At 38.0% G+C, this 26,692-nt stretch overlaps 1 protein-coding gene across 2 annotated transcripts in view; it reads right to left on the bottom strand.

Annotated features, from left to right (window-relative positions):
* cntn3a.2 (contactin 3a, tandem duplicate 2) overlaps positions 1-26,692 on the bottom strand; it is a 70,187-nt gene that overhangs the window by 17,598 nt on the left and 25,897 nt on the right. For both annotated transcript variants that reach the window (XM_079848782.1, XM_079848783.1), the window contains 9 exons: positions 25,947-26,122; positions 21,421-21,513; positions 18,656-18,859; positions 17,091-17,193; positions 16,434-16,618; positions 13,012-13,148; positions 12,658-12,787; positions 9,009-9,159; positions 6,715-6,842 (listed from right to left, as the gene is read on the bottom strand). In XM_079848782.1, the coding sequence (XP_079704908.1) occupies positions 6,715-6,842; positions 9,009-9,159; positions 12,658-12,787; positions 13,012-13,148; positions 16,434-16,618; positions 17,091-17,193; positions 18,656-18,859; positions 21,421-21,513; positions 25,947-26,122 (1,307 nt within the window). The remainder of the gene's footprint in view (positions 1-6,714; positions 6,843-9,008; positions 9,160-12,657; positions 12,788-13,011; positions 13,149-16,433; positions 16,619-17,090; positions 17,194-18,655; positions 18,860-21,420; positions 21,514-25,946; positions 26,123-26,692) is intronic.

Here is a 26,692-nt window from a genome sequence, read left to right as displayed (position 1 = left end):
AAAAAAAAAAAAACCTGCCAGTTGGAGAGCTGAACCGCTTAACCCATGGCGTTATACTAGAGGAGCATGTAAGCCCCAGAAAGCAATCAAACAACTTTTCTGTCAGAATGCATTATATAAAACAGAACAAACTACATGAAACAGAAGTCCTTCTGTGCAGATCACCTTTGTATTTACTCTTTCAGCTCAATCTATCTGTTGTTCTGGCGTAACTGCCAGGTTAGGATAGGATAGGATAGTTCACCAAAAAAAAATCCTCATTTACCCTCATGTTGTCCCAAACTCGTATGATTTTCTTTATTCTGTCGAATGTTTTTGTTCATACAATGCAAGTCAATGGGGTCCAACAGTTTCAAGCTCCAAAAATGACACAAAGTTAGTGTAAAAGTAATTCATACAACTGTAGTGGTTTCAAGTTTTGCTATTACTTTCCTTTAGGGTCCAATTCTCACTAGAGGTAATGCATTGTTAGGAATCCTGTTTCCTGACATTTATATGTGCCTGATTTCGACACCGGGGAAAACATAAAGCTAATTTGCCTGTGAACGCTTTATATAAATACAATATATGTCTAAATCCGGGTGATGACTTGTTTTAATTATTTATATCGTCATATCAACCAGCCTTAAAACTTGTATAGTTTTTTTGGTCAGTGTTTATTTAAAGGGGTGGTATAATGCCCTTTTAACAAGATGTAAAATATATCTCTGATGTCCCCAGAGTGTGTGTGTGAAGTTTTAGCACAAAATACCCCACAGATATTTTTATATAGCATGTTAAAGTTGTCACTTTTTGAGGGTGAGCAAAAACGCACCGTTTTGTGCCTGGCACTTTAAATGCAAATGAGCTGCTGCAGAGGGCGGGGTTTCAGCTGCGATTACCTCACGCAGACACACTAAAATGACAGAAACTGTTCTACCTTTAATGTTAAAACGGAGTCAGACAAAGATGGAGATACTCAAGAAGAAGTGACAACATGTAGAATGCAACAGGACGTCTCTGAATGGTTAGAAAGGTTAACTATCTTCAATTAGCATATTCTGTCATGGTAATCTATAAATCACTCGTATAGGAACTGTTGTGAGATGCACACAGAGTGACTTTCTATTGCATGTGAAAAGACTGATGCTAAAGTTTGAGCTGACTCACAAATGTACTCTTATACAACAACTTTTCCTCTTCTCAACATGGACTGCTTGTTCCCGGGGGCGGGGTTTATGTAAATTTTAGGGTTAGTGATGTCACTAATCCTGGAGGAATGTTGTGTAGTCCCTTCCAGCCGTTTGTTGTAGTCCTTTTCTTTAAAAGCAAATATCTTCCTTTGCTTTGAACTTTGAGCGTTGCAACTTTGCAGATGTTGTTTATGCTCAAACAGCGACATTACACACTAACTAAAGTTAGAAAAGTGAAATCATAATCAACCACCCCTTTAAAAAACGTCCACTTATGCAGAATATATGGTGGTTAATATTTAATTGATGAGTTGTCAATACAACATATAACAATACAATATATAGGGTATAATTTTACCACAAAAGTCAGCATGTTGACACAAAATGATAACTACAAATCCACCTTTCGCTGCCTGGAGTCCAGTTGTTTCTGTGAATTGCATCGATCCATTTGCTTCTCTGTTCTGTAGCTTTCGGCAGTCTGTAAAAATATACCTCAGATTTCTTGTCAAATGTAGTTGTACAGTCAATCGCAAAGCTCTTTCCCGTTTTAGATGTGTTTTTCGTGGCATTCACGCTGAAAACAAATGCTGCCGCTCAGTCTTTTTGCCACTCAGTGGGCATAACCGCAGTCACTCCGACCAATGGTGACGTCACGCGCATACCCTCTATTAACTAGTTGCTTATTAGCATGCATATTACTAGTATATTGGCTGTTTATTAGTACTCATAAAACACATATTAATGCCTTATTCTACATGACCATATTCTACATCCCTTAAAGGAGAACTCCGGTCAATTTTAACATTGAGCTCATTTTTTTGTACATTTGGAGTGCTGTCAATACAGAGAACAACGACAAAAATCGGTGTTGCCTACACCGAGTTATTCTATTTTTAAAATTTGCACCCTGTTGACTTCAATGGGGCAAGTACTAAACCTGCTTTTAGCCTCTTAACATCCTTGATGTGTCATTACAAGTGCACAGAAAATGTGAGTGATTCCTTCTGAGTGAACACGAGTGAGTCTGACTGCAGTAGATGTGAAAGATATGTATAAAAATGATGTTATTTAAGCCAGCGCAAATACCTTTGTTTACATCCTGTTTTTCGGTTGAAGTCCAAAGTAGTCGATTGCCGAGTTCACGCGCGTGATCATAGGTATTAAACCTATGCGTGTGAACTCTGCAATCGACTACTTTGGACTTCAACCGAAAAACAGGATGTAAACAAAGGTATTTGCGCTGGCTTAAATAACATCATTTTTATACATATCTTTCACATCTACTGCAGTCAGACTCACTCGTGTTCACTCTGAAGGAATCACTCACATTTTCTGTGCACTTGTAATGACACATCAAGGATGTTAAGAGGCTAAAAGCAGGTTTAGTACTTGCCCCATTGAAGTCAACAGGGTGCAAATTTTAAAAAGAGGATAACACGGTGTAGGCAACACCGATTTTTGTCGTTGTTCTCTGTATTGACAGCACTCCAAATGTACAAAAAAATGAGCTCAATGTTAAAATTGACCGGAGTTCTCCTTTAATCCTACCCAATACCTAAACTTAAAGCTGCAGTCCGTAACTTTTTTGAGTTAAAAATTGTCCAAAATACATTTTTGAGCAAGTACATTACCAGCCAGTGTTCAAAACTATTGGCTTGTGCTAGCTCGATTCAAAACGGTAAGCTTGTAATAATGTTTTTAATTCCAGTGGTACTGGTGGATTTCCGCGGAAAATTCGAGCATGTCTTTGCGTCATTACGTCACATCTGTACACATAAAGAAGGAGTCTCGGCTAGTAGGCTATATTGCGTCATTACGTCACATCTGTACACATAAAGAAGGAGTCTCGGCTAGTAGGCTATATTGCGTCATTACGTCACATCTGTACACATAAAGAAGGAGTCTCAGCTAGTAGGCTATATTGCGTCATTACGTCACATCTGTACACATAAAGAAGGAGTCTCGGCTAGTAGGCTATATTGCGTCATTACGTCACATCTGTACACATAAAGAAGGAGTCTCGGCTAGTAGGCTATATTGCGTCATTACGTCACATCTGTACACATAAAGAAGGAGTCTCAGCTAGTAGGCTATATTGCGTCATTACGTCACATCAGTACACATAAAGAAGGAGTCTCGGCTAGTAGGCTATATTGCGTCATTACGTCACATCCGTACACATAAAGAAGGAGTCTCGGCTAGTAGGCTATATTGCGTCATTACGTCACATCTGTACACATAAAGAAGGAGTCTCGGCTAGTAGGCTATATTGCGTCATTACGTCACATCCGTACACATAAAGAAGGAGTCTCAGCTAGTAGGCTATATTGCGTCATTACGTCACATCCGTACACATAAAGAAGGAGTCTCGGCTAGTAGGCTATATTGCGTCATTACGTCACATCAGTACACATAAAGAAGGAGTCTCGGCTAGTAGGCTATATTGCGTCATTACGTCACATCCGTACACATAAAGAAGGAGTCTCGGCTAGTAGGCTATATTGCGTCATTACGTCACATCCGTACACATAAAGAAGGAGTCTCAGCTAGTAGGCTATATTGCGTCATTACGTCACATCTGTACACATAAAGAAGGAGTCTCGGCTAGTAGGCTATATTGCGTCATTACGTCACATCTGTACACATAAAGAAGGAGTCTCGGCTAGTAGGCTATATTGCGTCATTACGTCACATCCGTACACATAAAGAAGGAGTCTCGGCTAGTAGGCTATATTGCGTCATTACGTCACATCTGTACACATAAAGAAGGAGTCTCGGCTAGTAGGCTATATTGCGTCATTACGTCACATCCGTACACATAAAGAAGGAGTCTCGGCTAGTAGGCTATATTGCGTCATTACGTCACATCTGTACACATAAAGAAGGAGTCTCGGCTAGTAGGCTATATTGCGTCATTACGTCACATCCGTACACATAAAGAAGGAGTCTCGGCTAGTAGGCTATATTGCGTCATTACGTCACATCCGTACACATGAAGAAGGAGTCTCGGCTAGTAGGCTATATTGCGTCATTACGTCACATCCGTACACATAAAGAAGGAGTCTCGGCTAGTAGGCTATATTGCGTCATTACGTCACATCCGTACACATAAAGAAGGAGTCTCGGCTAGTAGGCTATATTGCGTCATTACGTCACATCCGTACACATAAAGAAGGAGTCTCGGCTAGTAGGCTATATTGCGTCATTACGTCACATCCGTACACATAAAGAAGGAGTCTCGGCTAGTAGGCTATATTGCGTCATTACGTCACATCCGTACACATAAAGAAGGAGTCTCGGCTAGTAGGCTATATTGCGTCATTACGTCACATCTGTACACATAAAGAAGGAGTCTCGGCTAGTAGGCTATATTGCGCCATTACGTCACATCCGTACACATAAAGAAGGAGTCTCGGCTAGTAGGCTATATTGCGTCATTACGTCACATCCGTACACATAAAGAAGGAGTCTCGGCTAGTAGGCTATATTGCGTCATTACGTCACATCCGTACACAAAAAGAAGGAGTCTCAGCTTGTAGGCTATATTGCGTCATTACGTCACATCTGTACACATAAAGAAGGAGTCTCAGCTTGTAGGCTATATTGCGTCATTACGTCACATCTGTACACATAAAGAAGGAGTCTCGGCTAGTAGGCTATATTGCGTCATTACGTCACATCCGTACACATAAAGAAGGAGTCTCGGCTAGTAGGCTATATTGCGTCATTACGTCACATCTGTACACATAAAGAAGGAGTCTCGGCTAGTAGGCTATATTGCGCCATTACGTCACATCCGTACACATAAAGAAGGAGTCTCGGCTAGTAGGCTATATTGCGTCATTACGTCACATCCGTACACAAAAAGAAGGAGTCTCGGCTAGTAGGCTATATTGCGTCATTACGTCACATCTGTACACATAAAGAAGGAGTCTCAGCTTGTAGGCTATATTGCGTCATTACGTCACATCTGTACACATAAAGAAGGAGTCTCGGCTAGTAGGCTATATTGCGTGTGAGGATGTTGGAGGTGGAGATTTATAGACTTTTCTTACAGCACTTCATATAATTAAACTTATCAATTTGATGGCGGATCCAGAAAGGTTCAAATGACAATCACCAGTGACAACTGAAGATAAAGATAAACCCACATAAAGTTGATAATTCCGCGAATAACTGCAATTGCAGATTTCAAACAGAGATGAAGGAAAAACTACGGACTGCAGCTTTAACTACCTTTCTTACTATTAATATGCAGCAATTAGGAGTTTGAGGCAGAAGTCGTAGTTAATAGTTAATAGTGAGAATTGAACCCTAAACTAAAGTGTGACCAAGTTTTCAAGTAAATCATTGATCAATTCATGTATACAGAGTCGAAATCAAAATTTTTGATTACCTGATAACATGAAACCTGCATGTCACATGACTGAACATGTTGACGTCTTCACACAAAAACTTGATTTGAAAGGAATTAACAACTTAAATGTCACTCTGTTCATCATACTAAACGATTCCCTGCACCTGAATATGCCTACTTCCACACTATATGGTAGGCAAAAAATATTATGTAAGCCAAATAGTATGTCTGAATTCACAGTACTCAAAATAGCAGGCAAAAAGTACCTGGATGACCTTCTGAAGTGTGCATTCACTGGACACTTTACTATCCTAAGAGGCCATGAGAGGAGGTGTGAATGTCAGTGAAGCGACGCAACTGATGGAGGTCACATGACATTCAAGTCAAGTCAACTTTATTTATATAGCGCTTTATACAATACAGGTTGTTTCAAAGCAGCTTTACAGTGATAACAGCTGAAGTCAGTTCAGTGTTGATTCAGTTCCATTGTAAAGATGATCAATTATTAAATTAGTTCATTTCATCTATAAAGCAGTTCTGCAAAAAATAATGTCATCGTCCAGCTCAGTTCAGTTCTCATACAACAGCGTCAGTACAGTCAGATCAATAATATTGCTGTCACTGTCAATCATGGCGGATGTAGTACGTCTGAATTGCATTCTATGCACATTTATACTATATTCAATGTATGTTTTTAACGTTTGTGAAGCAAGTGTCAAAACAAATGTAGCACCTACTATACATATGTGTATTCAGACGCAGCTAGTTTATAAATTCAGAAGACTACAGTTGTATGATGTACATTTACGCTACATTTATTTCCTTTTTGGAGCTTCAAACTGTTGGACCCCATTGACTATTCAGTGTATGGACAAAAAGACATACCTCAAATATCTTCTTTTGTGCTCCACAGAGGAAAGAAACATTTGCAACAACAAGAGGGTGAGTCTATGATGACTGAATTTTCCTTCCTGGGGGAACTATGCCTTTAAGAAACTGTCATGATTTTGATTAATTGTCCAGCCGTACCAAGAACAGTTGCCTGAAGCCCCCAGAGTTTGCAGACAAATCACCACTTCCCACATAACATTCCCACAGTTGAATGACACTTTAAAATGACTTGTATCTGCAGGAGAAGCTAGGATAAAGCCCGAACCGTAATACGGTTACAGTAATCCTTACCTGTGACCAGCAGTCTTCCCGTAGTGCTGGCCGCTCCAAACTGGTTTCTAGCCAAGCATGCATAGTTTCCCCCGTCCATCTTGGTCACATTTGTAATTCTAAGTGTTCCATCAGGGAGAAAAGTTATCCTAAAGGAGAGAAGCACAATCCTCTCAAATCAAATTGAAACTTGGTTAACTCATAATGGAGCTACATTCCCGAGTACAAATGTGTTTTATCTTTCGGGAACAGTAGAAATGTGTTAAAAAGAACATAATGTGTTTCTTTTGATTGGCACATAAATCTTTGTACAGTACATCGGACACTCTCCATGTCTCTGTGCGTGCAGCTGCCCGAGAGCCGATGAAGCTGAAGAAAGTGCGCTCACACGAAACAGTCATTCAAACATAAAGCCGACAAGCTATAACAGCGGGCTGCGTCGCTCAATCTACCACCCCATTATTTGAATCAGATTTCCTTCCGACCCTTCATGACCGTTTGAACATACTCTTAATCTTAAAAAATACAAACCTTATTTGCCTCATGTGCATGTTAAGTGCCTATCATTTGAAGTGCTTGCTATTTACCTGTAACTGGCATCTGTGACACTTTAACCCTTTACAATAACTGCATATAACAACTGTAGTTTATATCTAGACATTAATATTAAAGGGATAGTTCACCCAAAAATGAAAATTCTGTCAGTAATTACTCACCCTCATGTTGTTCCAACCGCGTAAGACCTTCGTTCATCTTCGGAACACAAATTAAGATATTTTTGATTAAATCTGGGAGCTGGATCACTTCTCCATAGGCTTCTAGGTGGCCCAAACTTGCTGGCCCAGAAAAGTTATTAAAGAGATCGTTAATATAGTCCAAGTGACTCCAGTGGCTCAATCTTAAGTATATCAAGCGACGAGAATACTTTTTGTGTGCAAAAACAAACAAAAATAACGACTTTATTCCACTTTTCATTTCCTTCTCTCTGGGCCTCCAGTGAGTTCGCGTAGTGTTTTAGCGCAGCGCGTCTGTGTTACACGTCACCACGTAGGCTCACAATTGGCCGATGCTGGTCATGTGTGTGATGCGTGATGACGTATAACACAGACGCGCAGCGCAAAAACACTACGAGGCCCAGAGAGAAGGAAATGAAAAGTGGAATAAAGTCGTTATTTTTGTTTGTTTTTGCACACAAAAAGTATTCTCGTCGCTTGATATACTTAAGATTGAACCACTGTAGTGGTTGGACTATATTAACGATCTCTTTAATAACTTTTCTGGGCCAGCAAGTTTGGGCCACCTAGCAGCCTATGGAGGAGTGATCAGCTCTCAGATTTCATCAAAAATATCTTAATTTGTGTTCCGAAGATGAACGAAGGTCTTACGGGGTTGGAACAACATGAGGGTGAGTAATTACTGACAGAATTTTCATTTTTGGGTGAACTAACCCTTTAACATTTAAATATTTTCAATGATTTTTCAATGAAGGTATATTTTTTTGGGGATGTGCAGTATATCTAGAGCTAAGTCTCTTATGCTCTTCAAGGCTGCATTTATCTGATTAAATATACAGTTAAAACAGTAATATTGTGAAATCAATTTTAATAATTTTAAAATGTAATTTATTCCTGTGATGTTAAAGCTGAATTTTCAGCATCATTACATTACAGTGTCACATGATCCTTCAGAAATCATTCTAATATGATGATTTGATGCTCAAGAAACATTTCTTATTATTATCAATGTTGAAAGCAGTTGTGCGGCTTAATATTTTTTTGTGGAAACTGTGATACAGTTTTTTCTTTGATGTTTGATGGGAAGTTTTTCCCTGGCAATGCGCTTACAGTTAAATTGGACTGCGGATGTCTCACCAAACGCTCTCAAAACAAACCACTGTGGCTTAATGCAAATCTATTGTTTTCCCACAACATTTCTCCACCCTTGACAGGATTCGCCCCATACTATTTAATCCAACTTCATTATAAAAAGAGCCAAGCTTGCGATCCACTGTGCTTCCTCAAGTGGCCTCCTACCAGGAATCATTTCACCCTTGACAGACTCAACCCAAAATGACGAGCGACCTCCTGCCGGCCAGGCCTAATGACCTGCTTCATAATTCATGAGTGTTATGGTCAGTGAGCTACCACAATTGGCAATGCAGCTTCCTTTTGATAACTGTTAAGTTGCAGCCTGTGCACAGATAGTGTGAACATAGCAGGGCTCCTGGGGTGAAGCCTTGTATGAATAGATGGTTAGGAGGAAGGGATACGGAGGAATTAAGGACAAGAAAAGGGAGAGGAAGATTGTATCCGTACCTCTCAGTGCTCTGCAGCGGTTCATTGCCTTTCCTCCACAGGCTGGCTGCTGTGGGAAAGGCCTGCGGTCTGCACTCCATGGTGACTGTGCTGCCCGTCTTGGCTTTAAGCAGAGCTCTGAGGGGGCTTCTGGAAAAGTCTGGGGGCGAGGCTGTGGAAAAACACAGGGCAAAGAGTCAAACTGCCGCCTCAGGCACGGATGTCCTGCGCACATAACTGTTAATGGACAGCAGGGCCGAAAGCAGTGTTGTGTGTGTGTGTGTGTGTGTGTGTGTGTGTGTGTGTATGTGTGTGCTCTGCTGATCTAAGACCACCTTAGCATTTTCTCTTAAAGAAACAGTTAATTGGAAATTCTGGAGGGACTTCGCTTGCTCGCTCTCTGTGTTGTTTTAGCGATTCAGTAGGAATTATGCAAATCAGGTAAGAAAATTAGGGATGAATGCAATTTGCACGGTGCAGTCTCCCATCATGCTGTGTGCTTCTGAGCGCTAGGTTTTGCAAGATGCAGTCGACTATTCTTTATTGGAATAGTCCCAAAAAAATGTTAAATCTTACTTTTGGGATACAATATTTCCCATTATTTGACCTTTTTTTAGGATAAATCATGCACTTTATTTCGCATTAATGTGTTTTATGAAATGGGATATAATTATTGTGTATACATATATAATCTGGGCTTTAAATTGATCAAAAGTGAAAGATAGTTACAAAAGATTTCTATTTCAAATAAATGCTGTCCTTTTGAACTTTTTTCAACAAATAATTCCAGAAAAAAAATTATTAGTTTTCACAAAAACTTAAGCAGATAATGTTATTAGCTGTTTAACAGTTTAACAATCATTCATATTTATTTTTAACATACATATATATATATATATATACACACATACATTTATATATATATATATATACATTTTTAACATTGATAATAAAAATAATGTTACTTGAGCACCAAATCAGCATATTAGAATGAAAATGCAGCTTTGCCGTCACAGAAAAAAATTACATTTTTAAATATATTCAAATAGAAAACAGATATTTTAAACTGTAATAATATTTTGCAATATTACCGTTTTTTTTTACTGTATAAATGCAGCCTTGGTGAACTTCCTTCAAAAACATTAAAAACAAATCTACTGACCCCAAAATGTTAAATGTAATAAATAATAATAATATTTCCTTGTATGAAAAATAACTTGCTAAAAGCTTTTCTTTGTCTTAGGGTGTATTCACACCAGGAAAGTCCACTTGCTTTGGTCCGGCCCAAATAAAATGTATTTTTTTAGCTTCTTGTGGTTCGCTTTCACACTGCCCTTTTTGCAAGTGAACCAAAATTTGTAAAAAAAAACCACACGTGTGTTAAGGTCATCCATTCATTGGACAGAAATTCCAACCGTACCAGAGTTCGTTTGGAACCGGACCGAGACCACCTCTTCAGCTGGGTTTCGGTACGGTTGTTTGGTTCGCACCCGAGTGCGATCGCTGTGTTTACACCTGCCCAAAAGATCCGCACCAAGGGGGGAAACGAACTTGAGTTCGATTCAATCGAACCAAACAAGACAGGAGTGAATGCACTCTTAATTTCTGAGTGTACTATCCCTTTCAAAATGGATTGGTTTGTTATAAAACCCATTTAAACAAGGGATGACATCAAGCCATGCTGATATTTCACAGACAGCTGACACCAGTGTTGATATGAGTTATCCAGCTTTTAAAGTAGCCCTTATAGTCATTTTCCGAAAGCGATGACGTAACACTAAGAGACCAGCACTAATTGGGTCTAATGTATCTCCTCTGCCGAGAAGCAGCGTTTATCCAATGCTGTGAATGGGAAGCCGCTCATGCACTGTCATAGCGAACAAGCTGTGCCCTAAAGCATGGTTAAATAGCATCTCTATTACCTAATTAGCCCGTGGAGGGTTGCTGGCACCTCCACAAATATCATTAGAGAAGGCCAGTGAAGGAATTGGCTGCAGTCAGAAAGCAGAGGTGTCCTTAATGACCTCTAGCCACTTTCCACCATCTCTCTCTCTCTCTCCTGTGTCTGTATATGAGCTGATGACAAAGATCTTTCTCTGGTCTTTGTCACTGTCTACTTGAATGTTTTTCCACTAGTGAACCCCTCAGTCGTGGCTTTGTCATGCTGTCAACAGAGCGGCCACAGTTTCCTCATCTCCCACCAGCCAATCAATAGTGGATTAACATTACTAAAAAGTCACAGTGCCACGCCACTCCGCTCTAAATGCTGCTAAATCAATGCTCTTATGGGAAACGTTGAAAAGAGGGCAGCTCCTTGGTGTGTGAGTCCATTTCAAGAGTTTATTTGCCTGTGAAGACCTCAGAGCAGCTCCTGTGTTCTTAGATTTCTAATGAACCATATTGCAGTTTGAACTTTTTTTTTTCTTTCTGTTTTTTTTTTTGTTGCAAACTACTCTATTCACTTCTTTGTTGTGCCAATTGAACCAGGGACTCAGAGCTACATAAAAAAAGTTCTGAATGAAAGTCGGCTCACAATAAAAAACAAAAACAAAACTCAAGTACATTGTAGAAACATTTCTTTTGTTAAACTCTAGTCTTATTTTACTCCATCTAAGCTAATCTTAAAGGGCCATGAACACATTTTTTTGATAACTGATATGTACAGGCTGCACATATCTGAAAACACTAAAGGCACTCATAAATTTGATCAGTATGTGGAAATGGGTTATTTTTGCGCTTTTCGCTCTTCCTGGTTGAAAAGCAAAGTCGACACATCTGAGGTAGAAGTGTGCATCCGGAGTGTGTGATTGGCTGCCGGGGCTGGAGAGGCACGATTCAACGCCATCTGGTTCTCTGCATTTATTCATGAAAAGGAACTCTTTTAACTCAATCACTGCGCTGTATTACGCATGAGATCGCATTACAGTGGAGAATTCAAACGTCATTTCAGCGCTGTTCCTTCAACTCTGCATGTTCAGCGTTGCGTTCGGACACATGTTTCCTCAGCACAGTAACACAAAAGTGTTGTTTCATTTTCCCCACAATGCAATGAAAATGTGAATAACAGTCATGATAAGGGAAAGGAGTAACAGTCATGATAAAATAAAATACAATTTTAATATTGTTAATATTTTTTTTACTATTTCACCAACTGCTTTGTCTAGATATTAAAATAACACAATCTTTATAGCAGCACATCTGCCACATCTTAATTTGTTCCATCTACTCTAGTCTTAAATGGATAATCAACACGTAAATAACATTTTGAAATGTCATAATAGTTTTTATAATTCTTTTTAGAGGCTGATATAATTTGTTGCAAGGTAAAAGTTGCTTCAGAAGTCTTTATTTATTTTTTTGCTAATGAGAAATGTATGGCATATACATTGTCTTGAAACAATAGTATGAAAACATTTATTTAAGGGGAAATGAATAGCAGTCATGATAAAAATAAATAAAAACAAACTTATATAAGAAATCATTTTATATATATAAATTATTTGATTTTAGTTGTAGTTTCTAGAACGATTTTAAACGTTGTACTGTAACGTTCCCCAACAAAAGCAATGTTTTGAAATGTAAAAACGGTTTGTGTTTGCTGGGATGGAGCGGCAAAGTGAACAAAGGCGCAAGATAATTGGAAATGAGGAAGTACAGGAGGCTCTCTTACCTAACACCACCAGCTCGGCACCAAAATAAATGATTCCGTGTTTGTTCTCGGCGACACACTGATACATGCCCGCGTCTGAGAGGTTTACAGAGCTGATTGTCAGGGCTCCGTTCTCTATCTGTATCCTGTCCTGTGACACAGAAGAGCAGCAATGAAAAGCATTTAAAAATAGCCGTGCATTCAACTCAAACAACAGAGACTGAAGTAGTTTAGCCATTATATGATCAATAAAACTGTGTTATATACATTTAACAGAGCTCTCCTGCTGAGGCTTGAACTGAGGATCATTGCACTGTCAACCCAGATCTTTTTACGACTACAACACTATTGCTCTTTGCGCTGCTTGAGTTTTACCTCGGCTGCCAGCAGTTCTCCATTCTTCAGCCAGCTGTATGAAGGCTTGGGCTTGCCATTGGCCTTACACTCCCAAAACAATCTCTCATCAATTGACAAAGCGTTGTCTCGCATCGTCTGAACCCACTGAGGTTTTGCTGAAAAAGAAAAGAAAAAAAGGTACATTTTATTGCATATTTTAATATTTTTTATACTATATATAAACACATTTTTTTTATTAAAGTCTCTTCTGCTCTTCAACAATTATCTGATCAAAATAGAGTAATATTGTGAAATATGATCACAAAATTAAATGTATTTTATTAATATGATGGTAAAGCTGAATTTTCAGCATCATTACTCCAGTCTTCAGCGTCACATGATCCTTCAGAAATCAGTCTAATATGTTGATTTGATGCTCAAGAAACATTTTTTTTTTATTATTATCAATGTTGAAAACAGTTGTGCTGCTGAAACTGATACATTTTCTTTCAGGATTCTCTGACAAATAGAAAGACCTTTGAACTTCAGCATTTACTTGAAATAGTATCTTTTGTAACATTATACATCTCTTTACTGTCTCTTTCATCAATATAATGCATTCTTGCTGAATAAAGTAAAAAGAAAAAAAACCTTAATGACACCAAACCTTTAAACTGTAATGTATAAACTGATAGGTTAATTAAATGAAAAAAATTCTACAGTAATTCTAGTTGACGTCTGAAGAAAACATTATATTAGTAATAAAAAAAAAAAACATTCTGCTTTGTCTATCTTTAAAATATATCTGTCAAGCTTAATAAAAACAATTGTTAAGGCAAGCACTGTTTAAATTGCTCAAGTTTTCTTATTTATATATATAGAGACAATACTATCATCATATAAGAGACTTAGGGCTGTGCTGTTTTGATCCAGCAACTACCTAAATATACAATGATTTCAGAGTTTAGCCTTACTGAGGCATGGACACTCTGATTAACTAAAAGCACAACATGTCAATAATTACTTGATCTATCGGTCTTCCTGCCAATGGAAAAGGTGACCGGTTTCCATTCATGCCGCCAGTTCTGTCTGAGTTCATGATTGAACCATCACACAGTTCTATAATGTGACACTCTCCTCATGTTCTGCGTTGTAGATTCCCACCAATCACACAAGGCCCATGTAATCGTGCCTATAGATTAATCATCAATCACTATTCCTGCTAACAACGCTTGCAGGTTTTGTGGCAACTAAGCACTTAATTGATCGATCCAAGTCGCGTAGTGATTGTCTCATCAGGAAAACTGATCAGCTCTGGTTTTTAAGAAGTAATTAAACCAAAGCATCTATGAAACGCACGAGTTAACCCTGCAACTGTTACCAATTCCTTTTTTTCCGAGCATTGGCCTTTTTCAAAGAGTCTGCATTATACAAGGACGCTTGCACTCTGAAAGCACAGGGAAGAAAAGCTTTCATGTTTTGTGTCGTTCGTGGCGGCCAGGTCTTTTCAGAAGGAGGTCGGAGTTGCACCTGCCCCTCTAACCTTCTCAAGTCTTATATAAACCTTGAACTCGCATTTACGATAACATTTCATCTGGAAGCTGAACTTAGAAATGGTGTGTACACAGATGTGAATGAAAATAACACCTTTGAAATCCCATCTGTCCAGTGCAATAGACCTATGCTTGGGCTTGAGTTTTGTTTGTATTGTATTTCGCTAATAGGTTTTTCCGTCTTTGAATACATATCCATTTTATTTGAATCAATAACCCACCACATGTGAAAGGTTCCCAAGATATCGAGTAGCTGTTCTGCTATCAATTATCACGGGACTTATTTGCTGTTTTCATCTTGCTATTCAATCGTCAGCCACTGCACACTAATTCTGCGTGTATCTGGTGATCTCCACATCATTAGGACGAGGCCTGTTCTTCTTGTTGCGTCGATGGAAAATGGCAGGCCCAATGGAGGTAATAATTCTCATATGCTTGTTTCTAGAGCCTAATAATCCTCTGAGTCATTTCTCGTCTCCAAAAATGGGTCCATGAGTGCCTGAGATCCAGACAGACCTATAATTTGTCCATGTTGAACCGATATATCTTTGAAACAGACTTTGGTGTTAGATTTGGAAATGAAGCTTGATCTTATAAAACTAAGGCAAAATAATGAATAAATTGGAGAGTAAAATGGCTTGATAATTAGAGCTGACCTAATTGCAGCATCTGAATTGATAATAACGAGTACCGTTATTAACTAAAATATAATGATAATGAATAACACACCAGAGGTGAGATAATGAGTTCTTCATGCATGTTTGCAATCTATCTATCTATCTATCTATCTATCTATCTATCTATCTATCTATCTATCTATCTATCTATCTATCTATCTATCTATCTATCTATCTATCTATCTATCTATCTATCTATCTATCTATCTATCCATCCATCTATCCATCCATCCATCCCCATCCATCCATCTGATTTGGCTCTATAAAACGGTAACTCTTGCCATTCGACACCTTTCTGGATCAACAAAAGTGTCTCAAATTATAGCATTTAGCACTGCTGAGTCTTGGCACAACGCAACATTACTCTGCCAAATCCATTACGTGAGCTCAGTTTATTTTGATCTTTACTATGCGGTTATGGAAAAATTAAGAAAGTCCAGACAGGGCAGAAAGTAATCAGAAAGAAATTCAATGCAATTGTGAAGTGATTGAACTGGCAGGGTTCCTCATAGTAAACACTGGCAAGAATTTGAATGGTTATGACAACAATAATAAACATTAAGTGTTTTAAATTATTAGCAAGAATTAATTTCAGCGACAGAAGAAACAATATGGCAGAGACAACAGCTTCTGTAACTCCTACTAATATCCAGCCAATGTGTAACAGTACTAGGTAACAATAAATTGGATTAGTACAATGGATAAAACAACCAAACCATGTGTAGTGCAACATCACCATAGACACACTACTGTATACTGTATATTTATTGCAATATATTTTCAGTCTGTATTTACAATATATTCTTAGCAACTCATTGCCATTCTTTCAGTCATTTCTACAGTACGGTAGTATTTGCACAACCATAATGATACCATTTACGTCATTATACCACAATGGAGTGGTATTGTTGTGTCATTGGCAGAAAATTACCTAGCTTGCTTCAAATTATTAAAAAAATTCTGAATACATTATATTAATTGCAAGAAATTGCAGTTACACTTTATTTAAGGTGACGTAGTTACATTGTACTAACTCATATAAATACTAAGTAATATGAATTAACTACATTCAGACAGCACCATAGTGTCGGCCTAGATCCGGGCCACATCTGGTACAACGCACAACACTATTTGGTTTGGTTTAGGGTTAGTTACTTGTAATTATGCAAAAAATGATCATACAACATGCACTAAATATACAGTAAAAATACTATGAGTGAAATAATCATACCGTGGAAAGACAGTCGTCCTTGCACAGTGTTTTTTCCCATCTTGTTCTCTGCCACACATTCATAGCCTCCGGCGTCCTCCTGCTGGAAACTGGGAATCTCCAGAACTACATTTGAGTTCTTCATCTTCACCTTGCTGGGAAACGGCACTCCATTCGCTCTCCTCCACGTTATCTCTGGAACTGGGCTGAACGTATGAGAAACTATGGTGAGTAATCTTGCAATAGCAAAAGAGAAAAATGAAAAAGCTACATAGAGCAGGGGAAAAAAAAGAGATAGGGAAACAGAAAAGATGAAGATAAAGAATGGGTATTTTGTATAATTTCATTATTTTGTAGATTACTGTCGTTCCTACTCATATCTCAGCTCTAACATACTAAATGAGAAACATTTCCTCATAAGACACCATCTCATTTCTTTTTGCAAGGAAAACGTATATGGCTCATCCACTAATGGGATCAATTGAGACAGAAAAATTGCCTCAAGGCAAAAACTAGACTGTTATACGGTATTTCCCAAACAGACTTTGACAAGCATGTTTAAAAGGTGGCGAGAAGAGGTGGAAAAGGGCCAAGTTGAAAAACACATTAAGCTCAATGACAGAGTACCATTAAAAGTCGGGCATCAGTAACTACAAAAGGGTGCAGAATTCCACTTACTTCCCCAAAGCAAAACACTCCAGTGTCACAACTGATCCCTTTGCAGCCGGAACCAAGTCAGAGAAATGAACCTCTATTTTCGGCTCATATTCACCCATTACGCCTATGAGGGAAAAAACAGTGTTATTTTTCTATTCATAATTCATTCACTTATTATGTATAATAATAGAGACTATTGTATATTTTATGATAAATACAAAACAGTGTTAGTAGGTGAACGGCTTCTTCTTCCGAGAACAAGCGGCTAAAACAAAGGCAACAAATAATTCATACCAATCTGGAGTCTGACACTACGCAGAGAGGTGTGGTGTTTGCTGCAGATTTTACAGTGTCTGTAAATATTTTATATAGCCATTGTTTATGTTTACTTTTATGACAAAGTATGTTTAGGACTGTGAAAGCATTTCTTGGAGAGTAAACTGGGCCGTTCATGAAACTACAGCTGCTAAAAAATGCGATGTAAAACTAATTTACACTGTCTTGTTATGTAAAAAAAAAAATGTTTGCATGCTGTCAAGTCGACACCAAAGAAAGTGTTTTCTGTGTTGCTATCAAATCCTAAGCAATATAAATTAGTGTTGTATTCAAAGTCTAAAGATGCATTTCTGTTTTTGTTGATTTAAATGCTATTTTCAAATACACTTTACATTTCAGTTTAGTTTTAGTAAGTTCATATTTTCTGTAATTATAGAATCAGCTGAAGAATCAACAGATTTTGACAGACTTTAGGCAGCTGACAAGGAAAAATATAACTTTAAGAACCCTCTACAAATTCCTGCCAGGTAAAACATTTACTATGATGTAATAATTACTGTATGGGTATATGTATATATGAAGACCTCCGATGCAAAAGCCTCTAAAAGCCACCTCTGTCAAAAATGAGATAATAATACTGACTAATATTTGATGAACGACGTATACTATGTGCGGAGAGCATTCACTCAGTATGAGTGAATGCTCTCCGCACATAGTATACGTCGTTCATCAAATACTTTCACTTCAAACTCACTAAATCCCAGCCTCAGCCCATTCAGAAATGCAGGTACTTGGGTAGAAACCTATACATAGGAGTCTGATAAAAATGTTAATATTAAACAAAAACTTTAGACGGACTTAGAGGCTTTTGCATCTGAAGTCTTCATATACTTTTTCTTTAGTTTTAGTCAGGGGGTAGGGAGTTCATCAATGCTTTGAAGTCAAGCTAATTGAATCAGTCAAATCTAACATGAAACCAAATGAAATCCCACTGCTGTAAATTATCCTGCTACTCTATTTATTAAAAAAAACAACAACATTTGTATATTCCACCATGGGAATTAAACCAAAAAGTCCAAAAAAATAAAGCTTTAATTTATATAATTTTTGCTTGATACATCATACATACATAAAGCACGTTATTTATTACATTTTGTATACGGGGTGGAAGATGGAGTTGGGGTGACCTCTTAAGTGCTCTGACACAGTTCAAACAAACCTGATGCCAACTGCATCAACATGTTAATCAAACCATTTAGAGCTGATGTTATGATTCAGCTTCTGCCCACTGAAAAAACGCTGATATTTACCATCCGTTCGTAGTACCAGAGGGGTCGGGGAGCTGAGGACTTTGCCTTTAGTGATGCGGTTTACCACCACGCACGTGTAGTTACCCACATCCGAAGGCTCCACTTTGGCGATGTAAAGGTTTCCCGTCTCCTGAGAGACAAAGCGACGATTGTCTTGCTGAACAAAGTAAGGGTACTCGTTAAAGACCCATGCAAATGAGAGATCTGGAAAGAAGATGGGACAAAGACCATATATAATCAAAAACAAAATGAACTAAGCTTGCCAAACACTCTTGGGAACGTAAATGAGAAATTATTTGTACTTTTTGGTATTATCATTGGGGCACCAATCCTACTTTTCTCTCCCAGTAGCACTTAAGAAATCTTACCCAGGTGCATCCAAAATTATAATAGGGTATGAGAAGCCTAAGCTATGTTAAAGCCTATGCTTTATATATATATATATATATATATATATACAGTTGTGGTCAGAATTATTGGCACCCCTGGTAAATATGATCAAAGGTGGCTGTAAAAATAAATCTGCATTGTTTATCCTTTTGATCTTTCATTCAAAAAATTCACAAAACTCTAACCTTTCACATTATCACATTATGAAATACTTGTTATTCTCCAAAACACGTTGGCCACAATTATTGGCACCCCTAGAATTTTTACTTACTTACATCAGAGAGTAAACTATCTCTGAAGTATGTTTTCATGAATATTTAAATGTTTTATCACACCAGGGTGACTAAAGATGAAATTGTCTAGCTATAACTTGTTTGTTTCACAGGAGTTTAAATGTGAGGAAACTCAAAGGCAGAATTCCCTGAATCATCCATCACAATGAGTAAAACCAAAGAATATAGTTCTGATATGCAGCAAAAGATTGTTGAGCTTCACAAAATAGAAAGTGGCTGTAAGAAAATAGCTAAAGAATTGAAAATCCCCATTTCCACCATCAGGGCAAAAATTAAGAAGTTCCAATTAACTAAAGATGTTACGAATCTGCCTGGAAGAGGACGTGTGTCTATATTGTCTTAATGCACGGTGAGGAGTTTGAGTGGCAAAAGACTCTCCAATGATCACAGATGGAGAATTGCAGAGATTAGTTGAGCCTTGGGGTCAGAAAGCCTAAAAAATAAATAAATCAAACAACCCCTACATCACCACATGTTGTTTGGGAGGGTTTCAAGAAAAATCCTCCTCGCTCATCCAAAAACAAACTCCAAAATATTCAGTTGTCAGACACGACTGGAACTTCAAATGGGATGAGGTTCCATGGTCAGATGAAATAAAAAAAAGAGCTTTTGGCAGCAAAGCCACCAGATGGGTTTGTGCTAACAGGGATAAAAAGTGCCCCATGGCCACGATTAAATATACCACTGGATCTTTAATGTTGTGGGCCCATTTTTTGCTGGAGGTCCTGGACATCTTGTTCAGATACATGGTATCATGGATTCAAGCAAATACCAACAGATAAAAAAATCAAAACCTGATGGCCTCTGCTAGAAATCTTATAATGGGTCGTGGTTGGATCTTCCATCATGCCAACAATCCAAAACAAACATCAAACTCAACACAAAAATGTGTCACTGAGCACAAAAGGGAGCTTCAGCTATGACCATCCCAGTCCCTGACCTGAACCCTATAGAAGATGAGTGAGCTGAACTGAAGAGAAGAAGCGCCAACATTGATCTGGGAATCTGAAGAATCTGGAGAGATTCTATATGGAGGAATGGTCTCTGATCTCGTCAGGTGTTCTCCAAACTCATCAGGCATTATAGGAGAAAACTCAGGGCTGTTATCTTGGAAAAAGGAAGTTGCAAAAAGGCAATAATTAATAAAAGGGTGTCAATAATTATGGCCAACATGTTTTGGAGAAAAACATTTATTTCATGTGATTTCCCCCCACTTTCAATTAATTTACTGCAATAAAAGGTTGGAGTTTTGCAAATGTTTTGAATGAGGATGAGGATCAAAAGGATAAACAATGCAGATTTATTTTTACAGCCATCTTTGATCATATTTACCAGGGGTGCCAATAATTCTGACCACAACTGTATATATATGTACTGTACCTGACACCTATTGGGTCCATATGGACCCAATAGTTGTCCGGTGCATAGACTCAAATATCAAATGAGATGAACTTGCACACTTACTTAAAGTCCTGCAAATTTGTAAGCATTTCAAGAGGCCACAAGGACAGAGTGTGCAAGCTCTTCCCATTCAAATCACATTAAATCCCATAGAGCACACTGATAAGAGTCCTAACTTTTTATTTCACATATGTGACCCTGGACCACAAAACCAGTCACAAGGGTCATTTCTTTTTAATTGAGATGTATACATCACCTGACAGCTGAATAAATAAGCTTTCCATTGATGTATGGTTTGTTGTGATATGACAATATTTGGCCGAGATACAACTATTTGAAAATCTGGAATCTGAGGGTGCAAAAAAATCAAAACATTGAGAAAATCTCCTTTAAAGTTGCGATTTTGCTGCATCCACTCACAAAAACAATTTTTTATATATATATTTACGGTACGAAATTTACAAAATATCTTCATGGAACATGATCTATACTTAATATCCTAATGATTTTTGGTATAAAAGAAAAATCGATAATTTTGACCCATACAGTGTATTGTTGGCTATTGCCACAAATATACCCGTGCGACTTGTGACTGGTTTTGTGGTCCAGGGTCACATATGTGTAGCATATTTATGCTAGACTGAAATATAAGCCAAAAAAGTAATACTATAAAAGCCTTACCTCCTGCATATGATGGTGTACCACAAAGTAAAACAACCCCCTGGCCTTCTCGCACAGAGACAGCGCTTTTTGTTTGAGTTTTTAAATTCAAGTCTGAAAGGTATGAAAACAAAGTCAGAATATACAGCAGTGCTAGACGTGAGTATGAAAATTAAAATACCTCAGAGCTGATTTCTTTTATATCAGCCTAACATATAGAGACAACCATAAGACAACAATTCATAACTTAATTCTTAGCTCTGTAGTTTGTTTGAGCATCCAACAGTTTGTCGTGGGACTAGGGCTACAACAGGTCGACAATAGTCGATTATTCTGACGATTATTCAGACAAAAAGCCACATTTTAAATACTCTATATGTAATTTAAAAAATAAATAAATTGTGAATGTATGTAGGTTATACATTCTTTCTTACATCGTAAAACATACACGTATGCTGATAATGATTAAGTAAATAAAAAAAACACGTCCACCTCTGATCATAGTAACAAGTTCTTGCCATTTCTTTATTGCCAAAGTTAGACTTGTAACATACATGTTAATTTACATGTTTTAAATTTACCATCCGACAACAAATATTTCAGCAACATTGAACCTGCTCATCATCAATAATTAATATTTTCCCACTTAAAATTAATTGCGTTTCCTCTCTATTGTGATCCATCTGTTTGACGTGCATGCAAACTGTGAAGTTAAACGGTGAATCACTGTCTGGATGTGCCTTAATGCAAAGTAGAAATACTTCAACAGTTACATATCAGGACACAACTGTCAAAAGATGCAGAGGGCGAAATGAAATGAAAGGAAAAACCAACATCAGGTGACACCATGTTCTGCCAGAACAGCTTCCATGAACCTTAGCATTGATTCTAAAAGCCCCTGGAACTCTACTGGAGGGATATAACACCAATCTTCCAAAAGATATTCCCTCATTTGGTGTTTTGACATCGGTGGTGGAGAGCGCTGTCTAACACGCTGGTCCAAGGTGTTCAATTGGGTTGAGATACGGTGACTGCGATGGTCATAGCATTTGATTCGCATTTTTATACTCCTCAAAATATTCAGTAACCTCTCATGCCCTATGGATGGGGACCATCCTGAAAAGAGTCCACTCGCATCAGGACAGAAATGGTTCATCATAGGATAAAGTTCCCTCTAAAGGCCCCGATATACTTCAAGCGGAATCGAAGAACTAACTGATGTAACGTCATTTCGAACAAAATCAGGCCAAGGCGAACTTCGTTTGGAGTTTATTTTGGGAGTTAGAAAAAGCTTGCCAAACCAAACTTTCCAGAAAAGTTTGCTATGGCTGGTAAACACCTTCTTTCACGTTGAAATCCTTTCCAGTTCATTTCTTCATTTCAGTCCGTTGAGGTCAGATGTCCACAAATGAAAACATGAGCACACTGGAGAGTCGCATTATAGTAGAAAATGAAGTTGTACTTCTGATGAAACGAGATACTGATACTGTTTTTCATGTTTAATATGGTAAAGCTGCTTGATTTTAAGCAATCTATTGTATAAAGTGCTATAAAAATTAACATGACGTTATTTTACTAGAGTGCCGAATTGCAGATCTCATGCAAACATGTCCACGTTGCGATCAGATGCTTTCTGTTTTCTCATGTTTGTTGTGTGTTTTTTTTGTTATTGTGAGGAAAGCACACAGCAGATCTTTACATATTCATCTAAACGCTGCTTTCAGCAGTGTGGTCGGCATCGGATGTTCAATAATAGTATATCGCTGGTCACATATTTCAAATTTCGTTTTACCCCTAAGTGAAGAACGAAAAAGAACTTTGCCGTGAGTACAGTATATCAGGGCCTTAAGGGGACAAGTGAACCCAGAGCAAGTGAAGCCAGCAAAATGCCCACAGCATAACAGACCAACCAGAGTTTTCTTCAATTTGCCGGTCATCATCTCTGAATTTTACTCCACGTAATAAAAGAAAAAGGTCAGCAGGTGTTCTGTATCTTCCAGATCTGACCTCACCTCAGGTCATCATCTCTGAATGTTTCTCCAGTGATGCTGGGTGAGAAAACATTAATCTGAGAAAATCACTTAAAGAACCTCTTCCTTTTCCATCCTCTGCTTTCTGATCTGCCGGAAGTCTTTCTTTTTCTTTTAATGCCCTCTCTCATCTCAACCTCGACTGCCTGAGCTTTGGTCAGCAGGTGTTCTGGTCTGATCTCCCTGTTGTTGACCCTGTGTGATGGTTCATACTGTTCATAATCTGTGCTTGGCCCATCCATAGGTATCTCCTTATGCGTTGCCAGTGGGTTATTATCAATATATACAACTAATAAAATGCAAGCTCCAAAGTGAAGGACCAAACATCTGAATTCCAGGCCTGCATGGAGACCAGTGGATTGTGTTGAGCACCAGGTGTCTGGGGATATTAAAAGAGTTGATTGAGATTTTCTTGACCCCACTTTATACACAAATGGTGGCCGAAACCATAGGTCACATCCTAAGAGATGAAGAAATGAAGAAAGCGTATTCGTAGAGTCATCTGGTCATGCTCTAAATCACATATTTGTCACATATACTGTATGTCCATAAGCATTTCATCATCAAAGTCAACAAAGCAAGGAAAAAAGAGAGTGTAGGGGCAATTAAAAAACAAATGAATGTGGAAGGCCCCATGAAAAGAGTCACCATAATCCATCTCAACTGGACTCTAATCAGCTGAACTGCTGAAATAGCCAAAACTGCTGTTTTCAATAGAAGTCAGTGAATACTGACATCCCGTCTTCACTACAGCTGTTATGAGCCTCTGAAGTTCTTCTAGAGCCTGCTAAAATAAAACATTTTGTCATAACCTTTTGGTAAATAATTGAAGTCATTCAGGCTATAAACTATAAAATGAAGGTTTTCTTAGAACAAGGACACTTGTCACACCCTTTTCATACTTACAGGTTTGGACTAAAAAAAAAAAAAAAAGAAGAAAAAAACCCCTGCTGTATTCGCTGGTCCGAAAATGCATTAAACAGCACACACATCTGTCAAAGCACTTTACAGGACAAGCCACGTTCGACTACATGCTTAAAGTGTTTGTTTAAAGCGCTTAATGCAACACTTAACATGACACATCCTTACGTTTTGGGCAGCTTGGATTGTGCATTTTTCCCGCATACTGCTCACACTGTGACCTGAGCTATTTTTCAGATGCATTTTATCCATTAAAATGAATTATTCACGGCTGTAAAATTATATGACTGGCAGAGGTTGTCCATACACAGCGCACAGACCTGATTAATTAATAACAAAATTTGTTTATTTTTATTACTATTAGTTCAACCATGTCAATTCTCGGAGTGAATTATTTAACCAGCGTTTATTGGCATTGGGCATGGAATGTACATATGCTCGATTTTTGCCAGATGAGATCTGCTATGCTGTAGCTTAGCAAATACAAGAATTTGTTCAGCTTAGTCAGAATAACATGCATAAAGGACATGGTGCTGCAAGAATATATCAAACCCCGCCCCTCCCTCCATAGCAGATCTCTACAGGTGGCACTGGGGAGGAGGAGGGGTAAACAGAAGTTTTCATAATTGCGCAGCAGGGCGATTGCAGGATAGGGTACAAATATATGCGGTTGTGTGGAATAGGAAGTACGTCTCGATGGCTAATGCCACGGCGTTAGAGGAACCAATCAGTGCTTGGTTAGAGTTTCATGACAAAATTATGTATTGAATAATTGTATGCTACCTGTTTGTACTACCAATGACAGAAAACCTCATTATTTTTGCAATTTCATTCAGTAACGTCAATGGCACTGAAATCACACACTGTGATCTTCATCTTTAAAATAATGCAGCAGAAAAATGTGTTATATACAAATTTTATATACATATACATTTCTAGCAATCTATTTAATTAGTCTGATCTCAAAAGAATGTGTGCATAATGTTTAAACATACATTTATCTACTTTTGGACATATGCAAAATAACTAAAATGTAAAACCTTTTATGTATGCACTTTAGAAATGTAAAAAAAACAAAAAACTTAGAGGCAGATAAATGTACACACAATGTACATGACAATTTGAGTTTCAGTATAATATTGTATATACTTATATATTTTGAGTCAAATTAGTTAAATGTGTTAAATGTAATGGAGTTGAACATATTTAATTATTGTCATTTATTAAATGCAATAAAAATCAACCAACACAAATTCCATATATTATGAATCTAAAAAATGTATTAACAATTCTAAAGTTGTTTATATGCACGTTAATAACGTATTTTTCAGTGTCTATACAAACATACAAAAATGTATGTGCACTAGAGCCATAGATATAATCCATATAACAATACAACCTTTTATCTTCATAATCATTCATTTTCCTGTAGAAGCTATATTTATGATTGAATTTGCTGCATTAAGGTGTTGTTAACTCATTTCACTCATTCTTTAAGCTAGTCCAGTATTGGCAGCATCCACTCTAACACCTGTCACCCTGCATTGAGTGGCTGAAGGGATAATATAGCATGCTAACGCACAGTCGATGACTCACATGCAAACTGGAGGCTAGATCTTCTGCTAAGAATTGCTCCCTGTGGGTTGAAGGCAGTGCACTGGTATATTCCTCCATCCTGGGCCCGGTCCAGACTTCTAATGACCAAATTCCCCCCAGATAGCCGCCGACGGGAATCAGTACTGAGATTAATCAATGTGCCGTTCAGAGACCACCTACAGACACACAAACAGACAGATAATAGTGCACACAGCTCAATGTGTTATGATAACTGCTGATTTTGAGTGATTTTGAGTGATAACCTTTGAAATTGATTTTGTTTTGGATGTACAAATGTCACGTGGAATATCAATGTATCATTGCAAAGCTGAATCAGATTGGAATTACACTTCATCCCTGATTCATTTCAATAAGAAAAGGAATATTTCAAAACCTGAACTGCCTATGAAAATCCGGCTGCATTGTGGTATAGAAAAACCCATCTACATTTTTCTCATTGAATGTCCTGTTTCTCTAGGAAATGCATCATATTATGGAGGTAAAATGATTTGCAAACGGAAATTCGTGTTGACTTCTTATGCTAAAAGATTTTACCGCAGCTCCTTTTGCTGTCCTTTTCATTGTGTGATGATTAGCGCCGGAGAGTATCATCAATTCCACTTCCTCACACCTCATCTACGCCTATCATTAAGACCCAAGCCCACCTGAGGCTCTAACCGCTAGCATGCAATTCAGAGGCCAGCCCACTAATACGGACAGATTTTCAAAGGGCTCAAGATCATTTG

This window comes from Squalius cephalus (genome assembly GCF_949319135.1).
Source record: "Squalius cephalus genome assembly, chromosome: 18".
NCBI lineage: Eukaryota > Metazoa > Chordata > Actinopteri > Cypriniformes > Leuciscidae > Squalius > Squalius cephalus.
Note: the sequence above shows the minus strand (reverse complement) of the source record. Positions and strands in the feature narration are given on the sequence as shown.